General features: G+C 37.8%; 1 protein-coding gene across 1 annotated transcript; it reads left to right on the forward strand.

Annotated features, from left to right (window-relative positions):
- Positions 1 to 11422: 11422 nt before the first annotated feature.
- On the forward strand, positions 11423 to 13380 carry LOC124965334 (zinc finger protein 416-like). The gene is given in 4 exon segments (XM_047526214.1): positions 11423 to 11573; positions 11689 to 12784; positions 12787 to 13319; positions 13321 to 13380. Coding segments are annotated over 4 exon segments (1722 nt in total). The 5' UTR covers positions 11423 to 11540.
- Positions 13381 to 16647: the final 3267 nt, after the last annotated feature.

Genomic DNA, 16647 nt, shown 5'->3' on the forward strand with positions numbered 1-16647 from the left:
AAAGTTACAAAATCACATTTGAACAGAGGGACTGCCATGCCATCACTTGCAGCACAGATTGGGGCTGAGAGGCTTCAATTCATTACACCACTTTCTTTCCATATGTGAATCTGTAGCCAACTATCATAGCCCAAAGCCTGCACTAAGACCTCACAGAGGGATGAGTCATTCTTTATACCCCTCTCTCACGATATGGCTTAATTTTTAGTAAGCCTCTTGCTTTGTCTTTTTATAATATTCATATGCACCAGATCCTGCATGACCTTTTAGAAAATATTTTCTTTCCATTTCATTGGAATAGGTCTGAACAAAGTGAAACCTGACCCTCAGGGAATAGTCTAGATATAGCCAGATATTTTGAATCATTTTCCATCATCTGTTCTGTCTTTGGGAACCTTGTTTTCACATTGAGCTGATGTATGTGTTTTAAATTATTTTTTAGTTGTAGATGGACACAATATCTTTATTTTATTTATTTATTTTTATGTGGTGCTGAGGATTGAACCCAGTGCCTCATTCTTGCTAGGCAAGTGTTTTGCCACTAAGCTACAACCACAGCCCTGAGCAGATGTATTTTAAACCAAAGATGGAAGGAACTGGTAGTCCTAATCCTATGTAACAGCACAAGTCAGTGGCTAAGGGGACATCATTTGGGGAAGATGCCAAAGAAATGAAAATCATGGTGACTTTGATTGAGACATAAAAGCAGGAGTCTTTTGAGTTAGTTTTTGTATAAGCTGTGAGGTTTTGGTTGATGCTATAACTTTAATCTTAAATGTTCCTCAAAATCCCATATGGTAAAGGCTTTGTCACCATCATGGTACTATTGGAGGGAGTGTTCATCTGGAAAGAATTTAATTTCCTTATCTTTAAAGGATCATCTCCTTAGGCATGTGATGGAACGTATATTTACAGTCACTATCATTGAGAAAGATCTTCCCAGCTCAAACATTTATAAGAATTGCTTAGGAAGCAGTCACAATGGAGAAGGCTGATGGTTCAAGACGGAAAAGAACACTTCTGGTAGGAATTGTTATTGGTGCTGAAAATTCTTGTTTGGCCATGAGTGCCCTCCATCTTGTTACCACACTGCATGAAATTAAACCTGCTCACATGCAGACCTGTGACTATTTCACAAGTCTAATCATCTTTCCTATGAATGCTGTCATTCTTACCCTATCTGCAGCTTGTCATGGCTGCAGGTTTCTGCTCCAAGCTCACCACACACCCGTTGAAGACCCCGTGTGTACCACCTGAGTGTTCCTGGTGGCAAAAGCAAATGCCCATGGAGATGGCACTGACCTTGGTGACAAACCAGGTCTGCACATAAGGGTTTTTGAAGTTATTCTGTTGATGTCTTAGGGATGTCAGAAAACACACTTAAGAAAGAATGGTAAGATGACACACAAAATGTTCCCTTGTGTATTATGCATTTGTGGGTTCTCTTAAACAAACAAAATACATGCAAATATATTGTTTTGATGTAAAATGTTAATTTCTGAGAAGCAAAATGAACTTTTAAAATGTAATGTGCAAGTTCTCACCTCTCTCTCTCTCTCTCTTGAAATTCTCCTTTACCCAGACCTTTTAAGCATGTAGTTTAAACAAATATTAAAATACAGCATCCAATATTTGGTTTTTCTCTAGAAGGAAATAAAACTGGCATTTTGGACAAATATTAAAATACAGCATCCAATATTTGGTTTTTCTCTAGAAGGAAATAAAACTGGCATTTTGGAAAATGTTAAAGGAACCCTCTTTCTAATATTTACAGGTTACATATTCAATTGAAAAGTGTCAATACCTGAAGACCAATTTTTGAAAGGACATCCCCAATGACCTAAAATCTCCCACTAAGCCCAATTTTTAACACCAACTCTCAATAGCTCCAAATCGTGGACTAAGTCTTTAACATATGGGCCTTTGGGAAACATTCCAGATCTTAAAAGCAGCAGCTGGCTTATGGTACAGTCACTTAAAAATAGAAACAAAATGTATTTTGGAATTGTATGATGCCTGAATAATGCTTAAGAATGAACATAATGAGAACATTACACATAAGGTATGGACCTACTTTTAAAAATCTTGAATTATCGCCTAATATAGAAAGGATAAAATTCCTTAGAACTATTGATTAATATGTGGTCTGCAGAAAACCCAAATGAAAAGCAATAGAGACTTGAAAACAGGGACTACCCAGATCACTGAAATGGATGTCTGGGGATAGACATGAGGTGGTTCTTGGGTACCCACCTTAAGAACCATCATCAGGAATGAAGGCCTCTAAGTATTTTCCTACCAGTTCTTAGCTCTAATCTCTGGTGCATAAAATTGCAGATGTCTGGGTTTCTATACAAAACAGCCTATCTCTCTAAAGCTTGGATGAGGCTATATGACTTTGGGGACTTTTACTTTCAGTAAAGAACATTTTCATATGATTCTGAGGTATACCATATGTTGGTCCTCTTCTTGCTTGTTCCTGCGTCAAAAAGACACAGATCATGAATTGTCTACTTCCAAGCCACATGGCTAATACTCTTCGTTTGCCACTTCAAATGTAGAATGGGCAAAAATATACATGTATTTGCTCCCTCCAAGGAGATGATCTGGGCAAATCCCTTTGATAAGAGCCAGATGTTAGTTAATATTAAAGCATTCAATTCAAGGCATAATGACCAAACTACATCTCAACTACAGCCTTTGTTTCTAGAATAGAAGGAAAAGGTGAATGGGGTTTTTCAGCTGCCAATGGTAGCTCTCTCCTTTTTTGATAGGTCACCTATGGCGGGCCATCTGGTCCCTTTACTAATGTTCTGTCTCTGTGTTCAGCAGATCCCTGCCTGGAATGTCACCAGCTCTGAGGGGAAGGGTCTTATTCATCAGCAGTACGGATGATAGTTTCTAGACACTGATTTTTACTATCTTAATCCTTATTGTTATTACTTTTTAAATCAGTATATGCTTTAGTTCTTCAAGTATTTTATAGAGTAGAATGAATACTAGTTTAGAGACTGAGCTTATTTATTTCTGTATTACATATAAGGACTGGTGAAGTACCATGTAACTGATTACAAGCTCATGACCATTATTTCTATGGTTTGTCTCTCAGAGGTTCATGTGCTGAAGGTCAGTACCCCATTTAGGCACTGTTGAGGTGGTGAAACTGTTAAGAGGTGGGGCCTAGTGAGAGGTCATTAGTTTACCAGGGGATCATCCTCAAGGGAGATTAATGTAGTTCTTAAAGAATCTTAGAGAGTTCCTGCAAGTGTGGGTTGTTATAAAAGGAGCCGTTCTGGCTCTGAATCTCTCTGGTTTCCTGGCTCACCATTTGGCCTCTTCTGCTTGCACACCTACCACCTCCATGAATTTCTCACCAGCTGAACCAGGGGGCCACCCCTTCTGGGCCTTCCAGACTCCAAAAGTGGGAGCTAAGTAAACATTTTTTTCTTTATTCCCAGTGTCAGGCATTTAATAAGGTAAGCATGGCTTTATGATCAGTAAGACTCTGAGGCTATATAAAAGCATCCGAAGGACAGGACACCAAGGTACACATACAACCAACAGCATAATTACAGGTAAACTGGTAAACACTGAAAGAACAGCAAAACAGTGCTTAATGTTAGTGAAGAACCACCTTTCCAGATATTTGGATATCATAAAAGTTTGGAGAGGAATATGAGATTCTTAATGGGTTTGACTAACCCAGAGTCACTATGGATAAAGGACTGGTGGGCTCCAAAGGTTGAGTAGGAAAGAGACAAGTGAAAAAGTCAGAGAGGGATATAATAAGACAGAAGGAAAATAGAAGGTTAGAGTTGGTTTGAGAGCAAAGAGACCAGGTCTGTCATAAAGTGCATTTCTGACAAACTGTGTATCAATCAACACTTACCCTCTTACTGTGCTTATGTTTTGAGCAAGATAAGATCCTTGAGATCTGGGACTACTGCTTGACCACACAGGCCTCCTTACTTGACAGCCAGGTTGGGCTGTCCTCTGGGGTCAGGAGGTAACACCTGAGTATTAACTGATTTTCACTTGGAGGGTGATGATTGGGCTTCACAGCACACAACCTGTTTAGTCCTTACCCATGAAAACTTAGGCTCTGAACCTGGATACATCCATAATAAACTTTCCATTTTGGGACTTCTGCTCTGTCCTTATCCACCTATGTGTTAGTTTTCCTCTCTACCTGATGAGAATGATAATGAAGTCTAGCTCATAGGACTGCTAAAAGGATCAATATGTGTATACTTTTGTATCTTTGGTTCATAAAAAGACATTGGCACTCATGAGCATAATTGCACAGCCTTACTATATGCATTAATTTACCTAAATATTCTTAACTAAATATTCATTACCAAAAAGATGGGGGGAAATGAATCTCTAAGTTTCCCTTTTTTTCTAAAATTTTACAATTATGTCAGTATCTGTCTTATTTTATTTTGTGCTGCTATAACAAAGTACCTGTGACTAGGCAATTTAATAAGAATAAAAATTTATGTCCTCTTGGTTCAGGATGCTTGAAAGTCCAAGATTAAGCAGCTGGCATCTTTCGTGGTCTTCTTGTTTTACCATGACAAGGCAGAAGGAATCATACGGCTGAAAGATAAAGAGAAAGGGCCAAACTCCTTTTATAATGGCATTCATCCCAGTATGAAGGGAGAAACCTCCTGTCTTAATTCATTTCTTAAAGGTTATATCTTAATGTTGTTCCAATGGCAAGTAGATTTCAATATGATTTTATAGGGAACAAACATTCAAACTGCAGTTGTCTCAGAGCTGAGACCAAACCAGTCTTTTCTCAATCTGCGGGCACAGCTCTGAGAAGGTTTTACCTAGGTCAGCCGTGTAGACATATGACACCAGCTACACCAGCTAGAACAGTAGCTTCAGTACCAGCTGCCACATCACCCTCCTGGACATACACTGCACTGAAACCTTGGGTTATGTCTTGGTGACCGTCAGCATAACCAAGGCCATCAGAGGGCCTGGCCAGCACCTGGTAGCATTGAGGGAACTGGTTGTCCCTCGAGGGGATTCCAGATGATTCTTTCCAATAAGATTTTGAATATAGAGACATGATTGCTTTATCCCAACTCTCCATCACATTTCTAATTTTAAGTAAATTATCTCTTAATGATTTTTCAAAGGTTACATGGAACACAGCTTTATTTTAAATTAAATTTACTTAACATCAGAAAGTGACATCAAAATTGCATTTTACTATATTGATGGAAAAAAGCTCTTAACTTTTGGTCTTATAGAAGAAAGATAAATACTCGCATCTAACTGCATTTGCAAAGATTACTAAGATCTTGTTGAGATCTGGAGAGAAAGGAATAAACTCAAACTTCAGAACTTCTGAATAGTCATGTTAAATCAGATGCAGGGTATTGGCTATGTAATTCAAAACCACAGAGGCTGAATTTTCGTGCATCCTGAGATTAATAGGCAATGGTTACAGAACAGTGACTCACTCCTCTGTGAGAGAAAGTGACATACTGAGCATGACAGCAAGAACACAAAGAATCTCTAAAGGACTGCTTTAATCTTCAAGGAACCAAGTGTCTCACATTAGGAAAGAAAGATGTTCCAATAGAACTCCTGAAAGAGCAGTATGACAAAGAGGTATGATGGTGGGATACCTATCAGCAGGTTGGTTGGTACATTTGAAGTGCTTGGGATAAAATACCATAAGCAAGCCTGGGCCCTAAATCCATGAAGTCATCCATTTTGTCTTCCAAGTTTCATTAGTATGTCTGTGTCATAGTCATGTAAAAATGATATGGAAACTTTTCTTTGGTGATTTTATTTTAATTCTTGTGATCTTTGTTGCTTATATGCATGCAAGGGTAATAATTATAAGAACATTTTAAACAGTTTCAAAGAGATCTATTTTTATTTCATTTCACTGTCATTTTTTATCAATATCTCTTAGAGATAAAATTCATGGAAATATTTCCCCGTTCTACAAATATTTTCTCATCTTCAATTGGAGGTAAGTTTGTTTGAAAACAGCAGTGTATAAACCATGAAACCCTTAGAGAATAAATAAATTGCAAGTGGATTATTCATAATCTGCTGGGTTATATCAGAACACATTGTTGGCATTGAATGATAATTTCATTTTTTCTGTTCTCTTTGAAAAGTCCTTCAAATAATAACACATCTCTCTCGTCAATATAAGAAATACAGTATTTATGGTCAACTTGAACTTTTATTTTTCTAATTAATTAGCATTACTTTTAGTAATCATTGCAATAGTTATTTAACACATAATTAAAAAGTACAAAACTTACTTTGTACTTTACTTACTTTGGAGTGGTTAATCATATGCCACATAATCATTATCATTTCTCACCTCTGTATCTTTATTATTTTAGAAACAATTATCCTCTCTCTGGGTGGTAGATTTCCTCTTGTTCACCCAGCTCCATGCAAGAAGTATAATTTTCTACCCACTGATGTTGAGGCAGACCATACAACTTATTTTGGCCAGTGTAAAGTGAGTGAAAGGGACAATATAACATTTCTGAGCCTGGGTTTTAAGAGGTTTTTGCCTACCTATCTTGTAATTCTGATTTTGCCAACAAGAAAAACATGCTTCTGGTATCCACAAGGGAAATGACTGACATGTGAATTAATCCTGCAATCTACACTTCGCTGTTAGGAACCTAGCCTACCTAAGCCAGATTTCATCAATTATAAATATGTGAATGAGAAATGAGTATGTTACTACAATTGACCACTAAATTTGAGGATATTTGTTATACAGCAGTAGCAATTAGCTAACTATTAAATATGTTTGGTTTTTAATCTTGCCTCAGTAAAATGTTCATCCTTTCCTTACATTTTTAGAATGTTAATTTGCCTCCCTTTTTTGGATCATTTTAATTACCAAAAATAAAATTTAGACAAAGCCTCCCCAAAACACATGGTAACCATCAGGTAAATGATGAACTGGATGGAGGGCCAATTTGCATCAACACTTCTCAAAAGTAAACCACTACAAAAGTAGTTGTTTTACTGATCAAAGCCTTTGTGCACTGGCATTTCCTCACCATGGTGTCATGTTCAATTGATTTCTTGATTGCATTTTAATAATTTGATTGCAATTTAACAGTTATTGAACAAAAGTGAATGGGAAAATCTCAAATTTTCTCACTCTGTATCATGTCCATCAATGTAGTTGGATTCAAGAGGCAGAACCCAGTTTATCACCACTGCCCAGGCATGTGGTAAGTCTCAGGGTCTGAAGATAATGAAATAAGTTGTTTTTTAAAAGCTTGAGATGAATTAGACAAAATTAGAAATTAGTATGATAACTACACACTCCAGGGACATGCGATCACAGTGTTTTCTCTCTTAAAATTGTAAAGCATTGTTTAAACCAAGCATTGAGTACAGTTTTAAAAAAGATAGAACAAAATTAGATTTACTTTTGCAAATCACCCTCTGGTGTTTGTCCTTATACAAATTTGTTTTAGTTTTATTTTACTTCTTCTTTCTCATTAACATAACATAAATATTTTCTAGTTTTTAACATATCCATGATGATTAACATTTGGATGTTTATACCTGGTATAATTATGTTTAACTGCCAATATATTTGATCATTTTATTAAAGATTGATTTGCATTTCAATACTGTACATAATACACAGAGATTGACAATATTTGGGAATCATTTCTAAATGTGACTTTTTTGTGGATGCTTTAAAGTATTTTATAGTTCTTGACATATATGTTGCAAATTTATTTCTCCTCAAAATGTGTGTGATTTAAAATTCCACCAGTAGCATATGGATATTTCAATTGTTTCATTATGACATCAAAATCACTGAGTTGGTAGAGTACTAATTTTGTAACTATAAAATTTTGTTCCAAAAGTTGATTTACTTAATAAGGATAGTATTCCTTGCTCATATGTGGAATCCAAAAATGTCGATCTTATAGAAGTTCAAAGTAGAATGCTGGTTATCAGAGGCTGGAGAGACTCATGGGGAAGGAGAGTTTTATCAACGTGTACTAACAGAGTTAGATAGGAGTGAGAAGTTTGGGGTGAGCTTACATAGCAGAGTGACTTTAGATAATGGTGATGTACTTTACATTTCAAAAAGCTAGAAGAAAGGAGCTTGAATGTTTTCACCTTTCAAATCATAAATACTTTAGTAGAGAGATATTGTATATCTTGATTTAAACATTACCTAATGTATTCATGTGTCAACATATCACATAGTACCCCATAAATATGTACCATTTTTATGGTTTATGTCAATTAAAAATTAAATTTTAAAGAGCAACAAAATATTTTAAATTCATATTTTTCTGATATTTGTATTGGTAGGTTTGTGCTTTTATTATAATCTTAAAAGATCATTTAATAAAGGCCCTGAAATTTATTTTAGGTATCTCTGCTAGCCAGTGATAAAAAGGATCGGAGGAGAAAGAGCATTCCAAGGAAAGGAATAGAAAGTACAAACTCCCTGAGGCAACTGTGAGCCTATCATGTCAAAGGAACAGCTGGAAGGCCTGGGGGTTTGTGCAAAATGATCTGGGAAAGCTGAGTGCAGTGGCTCATGCCTGTAATCCCAGCAGCTTTGGAGGCGGAAGCAGGAGGATTCAAGTTTAGAGTCAGCCTCAACAACTTAGCAAGGCTCTAAGCAATTTATGGAGGTCCTGTCACAAAATAAAAAATAAAAGGGGCTGAGGATGTGGCTTAGTGGGTAAGCACTCCTGGGTTCAATGCCCAGTGCCACCCACCCCCCCCACCAAAATAAAGAATGATCAGGGAGAGAAGACCGAGAGATGTAAGTGAAAAGGAAACCAGACATGAGATAATAGGTATCAGTCTGCCAGCTACCATTAATAAACCTGGGTTTTATTTTGAACATTATAGGAAATCATTAAAGGGTTTTATAAATTTATTTTGTATGCCCTACTTACTTCATCTCCTTTCTTTTCTCTCCTTCCCCTACTCCTATTCCTCCTTTCCTTCTCTTCCCCAGCAAATATCAGAACTTAGTAACTGGAAATCTGATTATTCACCTTTTAAGTAAGAAAATAACAATGAAAGTGATTTGGAAAAGTGACCAATCACTGCAAACAAAATTTGTTTTGTAGGAGAAAGATTGCTTTTGAGCAATTATATTTAGAGTGAATTTTAACACATGGGGATTTATACAGCCATTAATCCCTAACAACAAAGGGATCTGCTTATCATCATTTGCAAATCAATAATGATCAGGACAAGAAATAGTGCTAATATTTAAGGAAAATATTTAAGAAATAGTGCTAATATTTAAGGAAAAGAAGAAAGAAGAAAAAAAGAAGAAAAGAAGATTGTTCAAGATCACAATGCTATTGACAGACAAAGGGTCTAAACTCAGGGTTAGTCTGGTCCTTTCCCAGTCACACCACTGAAGGTGGCCTGCATGCCTTGGAAAGGCTACGTTGAATCTTAGCACAGATGCTTTTGAGGTTTCAAACATTTTCTGTAGTGTTTTATTTGGTCTTCTTATCAAGCTATTAAGTCATTCTATAGCAATTGCTCAGGCTTTTTATGAATATATTCACTGCTGCATTTGTCATATAAAATTCCCAATTACTTTATACTCTTTTTGGGCTATGTACTCCCTGCTGTGGATCTAGAGTTCACTTTGGGAACAGACTTAACCAATCATAATTATTCCATTTATATTACACTACTAAACTCAAACACAAAACAGTATTTTAGTAGCATCTGCTGTCACCAATATAGTTAAAGCTTTTGTCAGCAGGGGTTTATGACTGTAACAAATCCCCATTGTGTTAAAACAGCCTACAAGACGTTTGCTCAGGAACAATTTTTCTGCTATGAAATAAATTTTGTAGGTAGGGATTGGCCTCTTTTACAATCATTTTTTTCTGTTGTTATTTCCTAACTTAAAAGCAACTTCAATAAATAAGAAAAAAGTCCTTAGCTTTTAATCTATGCTGGCAACTAACATCTGTTTAAAAAAAACAAAACAAAACTATGAGACAACTTGGGGAAAAGTGAGAGCAGTATGTGGAGCAGGCTGTGATAAAGGAACAGAAGACAGTCTTTTCTGGACTATTAGTAGGGTTCTAATACTGTGATTTCCTCAGTATTTTAATTGTGGAATTTCTGTTTAGCACAATTTAATATTCACATTGTAAATATATGAAATACTAAGCATTTCCATTATACTACATGTTTCCCTATGTCTGGATAATAAAATAAAGCTATATAGCTAAGATTAAACCTGAGAAAGCAAATATTTTCCAACAAAAAGAGATGAACCTGTGACATTCTTAAGAAAATTTGTACGAAATACTTCAATTTAAAGAGAATTTGTCTATTGCAGGTGACAGGGCCCTGTGGCCAGAAGTCATGAAATCTTGGAGGATTATTTATTTTCCAATGAAACCTTATCAGTCACAACCCCAGGCTGTGCAGACCTTCATCAGGGCTGAATGCGCATAAGCACAAAAGTGCAAGTACGAAGCCCCTAAACACATTACGAGGCAATCTTGGAGGAAATACATTCACAGAGCAAACAAGTGAAGGATAGTTCAAGGGTAATGGAAGGGGTTGAACTGAAAATGACCATCTGTGCCTTGTAATTTTTTTTCTCCTTTTTTTTTTTTTTTGAGGAACAGAAGTAGAGGCAGCTTTCTGATGGTAGATGATACTCAAAGCAAATTGGAGAAAGGTTTGATGAGCTTTTTCCTGACTGACTTATTCTTTTGCCACAGCCCAACTATCAGCGGTGCACTGAAGCATCCTGACTCTCCCATGTGCTTCTTCTATCTTCAGAATCCACTAGATTCAATGCCCTTATAGATTCTCCTCTGGTGTTCTATACCTTCATGCTTATAACACCAAGTTCATGGATACTGAAATTATTTCAACATAAGCTCTGTAAGAAAATGAGCCATGTATGTTTTTCTCAACTTAGTATCATTTTGCCAAGCTTTGTTCCTGGAATATAGAAGAGGTTTAAATAAAATTTGATGAAGATACAAATGAGTGAATCGATGGATGAATGACGCCAACCTAAGAGACAAGAAATGCAGTAAACAGACATTCCTCCATAATATCTGAGGATCTGCATTCCTCGCCCACTCACCATTTATGATGATTAACATTGCTCTTCACATTCCTGCATTTCCTTATTATGGTTATTATTAACACCCTGTAGCACCCTGCCCTCTTTTACCTTAGAATTTATTAGTCTCCCTTTGTGCTTGGGGCCTAGTTAAGAGTTAACCACCCAACCTTCCTCATATCAATTGCACAAGATTTAAGTTACCACGGTTATTGCTTATTTTGGCTGTATGGATGTTGGGTTTGAAAAAGTGAAGACATAGGTCTGTGAAAAGAACTTGTTCAGTTCCGCACGCTCAGCACTGGGGGTCCTGGGTGGTCCCCGCCGCTCAACGGCGGACCGAGGCGCGGCGGCTGTGGCCCGCCCGGCCCCGCGGCGCTCGCGGAGTCCGACGGCGGTGGCCGCGCCGCAGGACCCAGGCCGGGCCCGCATGACTGCAGAAACCCGTGTGGACCTCGCACAGGCCATTTAGATGCTTCTCCCAACCTACCTGCCTGGTGATGCTGAGGGAGGACAGTGACCATGAGACATGAGGAGAGAGTGGTGCTAAGGGAGGACACAGTGAAGGTGAGGAGAAGGACTGTGTAACCTTTGAGGACGTGGCCATTTACTTCTCCCAGGAAGAGTGGGGGCTCCTTGATGAGCCTCAGAGGCTACTGTACCTTGGTGTGATGTTGGAGAACTTTGCACTTGTAACCTCACTGGTTTGTTGGCATGGAATAGAGGATGAAGAGATACCTTCTGAGCAGTTTTCTGTAGGATTGTCGCAGGTCAAGACTTCAAAGGCAGACTCATCCTCCCAGGAGACTTATCCCTGTGAAATGTATGTCCCAGTCCTGAAGGACATTTTGCACCTGGCTGGTCAACCTGGGCAGGAACCATACTTGACTGGGACATATGCAAACCTTCACCAGGACCAGAATTGTCACAGCTCAGAGATGTCCTTGATGAGAGACTTGGAAAAGGCCTCATATATGAAGAGCTGCAGAATCCAAGAGAAACCCATTAGCTGTGGTGAGGTTGGAAAGGACTTTCTGGCCAAATTGGACTTTATCCAGCCCCAGGCTGTTCCCAACTGTGAGAGGCCAAACACAATAACTGAGCGTGGGGAGGCCCTTCATATTGGAATAAACCATTACAAGTGGAGTGAATGCAGAAAAACTTCCAACCACAAACACAGTCTTGTTCACCATCCAGGAGTTTACACTGGAAAAAGGCTTTATGAATCTACCAAATATGGGAAAGCCTACCACTGCAAGTACTCACTTATTCAGCTCCAGAGAGTCCGTAATGGAGAAAGACCTTATGAGTGCAGTGAATGTGGGAAATCTTTCAGCCAAACCTCGCACTTGAATGACCACCGCAGAATCCACACTGGAGAAAGACCTTATGAGTGCGGTCAGTGTGGAAAATCATTTAGTCAAAGAGCCACACTCATTAAGCATTACAGAGTACACACTGGAGAAAGGCCTTATGAGTGCAGTGAATGTGGGAAATCCTTTAGCCAAAGTTCCAACCTCATTGAATACTGCAGAATTCATACTGGAGAAAGACCTTATGAGTGTGATGAGTGTGGGAAAGCATTTGGGTCCAAATCCACTCTTGTTCGACACCAGAGAACGCACACGGGAGAAAAGCTTTATGAATGTAGCGAGTGCGGGACAAGTGTAGCCTGCTTGAACACCAGATAATTCATACCAGAGCAAGGCCCTTTGAGTGTGGCCAATGTGGTAAGTCGTTTAGCCTAAAGTATGGCCTCATTCAACATCAGTTAATCCACAGTGGGGCTAGACCTTTTGAATGTGACCAGTGTGGAAAATCTTTTAGCCAAAGAGCCACCCTCAATAAACACCACAAAGTACACACTGCAGAAAAACCTTATGAGTGTGGGGAATGTGGGAAAGCCTTTATGTTCAAATCTAAACTCCTTCGGCACCAGAGAACTCACACTGGAAAAAGGCCTTTTGAGTGCAGTGAGTGTGGGCAGTTCTTTAGACAAAGCTACACCCTTGTTGAACACCAGAAAATTCACACTGGATTGAGGCCCTATGAGTGTGGCCAGTGTGGAAAATCCTTTATCCAGAAGTCTGGCCTCATTCAGCACCAGGTCATTCACACTGGAGAGAGACCATACGAGTGTGGCAAATGTGGGAAATCTTTTACACAACACTCTGGCCTCATTCTTCACTGAAAATCTCACATCGTGGAGGGGGCCTCACAAAAGCAACAAATGTGAGGAAGCCTTCAACCCAGGGTTTAACATTACTTAGCTCCTGGAAGTCCACACTTGAGAAACACCTTATACCAGCAAGAATTGTGCTGTTTCTTTGGTCAGTATTAGACTTTCTGAGGGAACTGCCTGCCTGAAGTTGAACATTTTACTTCCTAACACCTACTGGGGTAAGAGTCCCTGCATTCAGGCACGGAGGAGGCTCACAGGAACCTTTGTCAGAGTAAAATCACTGCCAGAAGGCATCTTCTACCCATTCACAGTGTTCTTTGATTACCTGAGCTTGTAAAGGAAGACACATGTCTGCTTATTCCCTGGAGAAAGCCTTGAACAACCTGGGCTCCCAAGGAGAATTCTTTCCCTTTTTTGAGTGATTAAAACATACATATGACTAGTTTTTAGGAGGAGGAGCTTGTCTGCAGTTTGCTGGAGTCTTCCAGGAATGGCTTACCTTCCTGGAAAAGTTTTATCAGTCTCCCATTCACCAACAGGAAACTTTCTTCATGTTGTTCTGGTTTATGCATTAATAAATGCTTTATTGTTTAATCTAAAAAAAAAAAAAACTTGTTGCCAATTTCTAATTAGGCAAATCCATCATATTTGCATCTCAACATGTTATCAGTACTTGGAGAAAAAGTGAGGAGAGAGGTATGTTTTTTCAATGGCATCTGTAGAATTTGCAGCATTAGAAGAAAACTAACAGAGTGAGCTAGGCATTCGTATTCGAGGGATGCGATACAGGTTGACCACTGGAGGGACAGACATGTGGCTAAAGATCCCAAATTGCTACTAGTCATAACACACAATCATCTGCCTGTGCTTGGACTTCCATAGGCTACAGAGTAGCAGAAATGACATTGCAGTCTCAGGTCTTAGGAGATAGCATGGCAAGTGTTTAGAAAAGGCAGGGACAGCCAGGAGCCTCATCAACAATTGACAGAACATTCTGAGCAATTGGCGCTGCAAAGTAGAGGTGGAGTTTTCACACACAGGTGGAATTCAGATACTCCAAGAAGTAACATATTATAGGATGTGAAACAAAAGTACAAGATTCACAAGTTTGTGTCTTTTCCATGGTTTGTTATGGTTTGGAATTTTTCTGAATAGATAAGCTACTTGATCATGAAACTTCTCCTCGCATATATTAACTCATTCTGAGAAGTTGGAGATGAGCCAGGAGAGCATTGTATTAACATATTGATCATAAAATTAATTTTAATTTCTTTTGAATGACTCTGTATGTGTTAAAGTAGCAGACGGTACTGAATCTGTGGAGTTACTTTTTTGATGGAGAATCAGCCAGAGAGCAGAGCTAGAATCAGAATCTTAAAGAGTAGGCTCTTGAATACACAACTTCCAGGGACTCTACTATAAAGGGAAGTAAAGTGCATTTAAATCCCCACCATGCAAGAACCACTCTTCATATTCTTGTAAATTTTTAGCTCACTCAAAAAATGATACCATAGATCCACAAAAGTTGAAAGTAAACCAAAAAGAAAAGGAAAGAAATCTTCTGAAATAAAATGTTACATGTTCTTGAATGATTCCAAGTCAGATGAAGAAAGAAGACCTGACTTCATCTCTTCCACAAATGCAACCATATAACCGAGACAAAGTGCAAGGAGTGAAAAGCACAAAACTATAAAACTTTTCGAGAAAATCTAGGTGACTTTGGGTTTGGTGATAATTTTTAAGCATACTACAAAACACATGATCCATGGAAGAAAAATTGATAAGATGAACTGTTTAAATTAAAAGAAAACATTTTCTACTCTGTGAAAGCCATTGTTAGAATAGTGGAAAGACAAGGTGTGGACTGAGATGCCAACTTAATACCTAATAATGAACCTTGTTTAAAATGCATGAAGATCTCTTAAAATAGAACGGTAAGAAGAGAACTACCAGTTTAAAATGGGCAAAATATCTGAAGACACACCTAACAAAGAAAAAGTACTGAAGGACCAAATTAAGAATACTATACTCAGTAAAGTTGAAAAAGTACTTTCCGAGACAAACAAAAGCTGAGAGAGTTCCTTACCACTAGACCTACCTTCTGAAATGCTAAAGGTAGTTATCCAAGTTGAAAAGACAGGATGTTAATGAACAGTGTGAAAATAGATGAAAATTTAAAATTTACTGTAAAAGCAAGAACACAAATTAAGAATACTCTAATACTGCAATGATGGTGCATAAATCACTTTAAACTTTAGTATGAAAGGCAAATGACAAATGCATTAAAAAGAACTAGTTGTTAATGAATTTATGATATATAAATGAGGTAAACTATGACATTAATAACATAAAAATGGGGGAAGAGATGTTAAAGTATATAATTCTTGTAGGTAGTAAAGTTAAATTGTTATCAACTTAAATTAAACAGACTGTTATGAGATGTTTTATGGTAAAGCCATATGGTAATCTCATATTAAGCCTTATGACAGTCACAGAGAAAAAGCCTGTAGTTGGTAGAGAAAAGATTAAAAGAATCAAATCAAGCACCATAAAAAAATAATTAAATTACAAAGGAAGATAGCAAGACAGGCAGAATAGAAACAAAGGAACTAAAACCATAGAAAACAATAAAATGACAGCTGTAAATCTCAAGACCTTTCCTATCAGTAATTATTTTAAATGTAAATGGATTCAACTCTCTAATCAAAAAGCAAAGAATGTGTGAATGGAAAAAAAGATACAAGTATATGCTGCCTGCAAGAGACTCACTTTAGTTTAAAACTACACATAGACAGAATGTGATGGGATAGAAAATAATATTCCATCCAAACCAAGGCAGGAAGGCTCTGCTTATAACACAATGTGCACTTTAAGTCAAAAGCTCACACAAGTGACAAAGAAGGACATCATATTAAGGGGGTCAAGTCATCAAGATGATAAAGCAGTTATAATATGCACTCAGTACTGGAGCACTTGAACAAGACAGGTGTTAAAGTAGTAAGGTAGGGACAAATGGATAACAATACAGAAATAAATAGGTAGGAAACTTCAATATCCCAGTTTCAGTATTGCATCAGATTCCAGCACTGGACTAGGGCAATGTCCAACAATGAGGACATGTTGAGTTTGAAAGACACAATGGATTGAATAGACTGAATGGACCTATATAGGACATTCCATCCAACGTCAATAGAAAACACACTCTTCACTCAAGCATTCTGGATCTTTCCCCAGGACAGATGACTTAGATCTCAAAAAATTCTTAGGAAATACAGACAGAATAAAATCACACCAACTTTTCTGACCACGGGATTGAAATCTGGAAATAAATAGTAGGAACAAAATGGGAAAATTC

The sequence above is a fragment of the Sciurus carolinensis genome, chromosome 15 (assembly GCF_902686445.1).
Source record: "Sciurus carolinensis chromosome 15, mSciCar1.2, whole genome shotgun sequence".
NCBI classification, from domain to species: domain Eukaryota; kingdom Metazoa; phylum Chordata; class Mammalia; order Rodentia; family Sciuridae; genus Sciurus; species Sciurus carolinensis.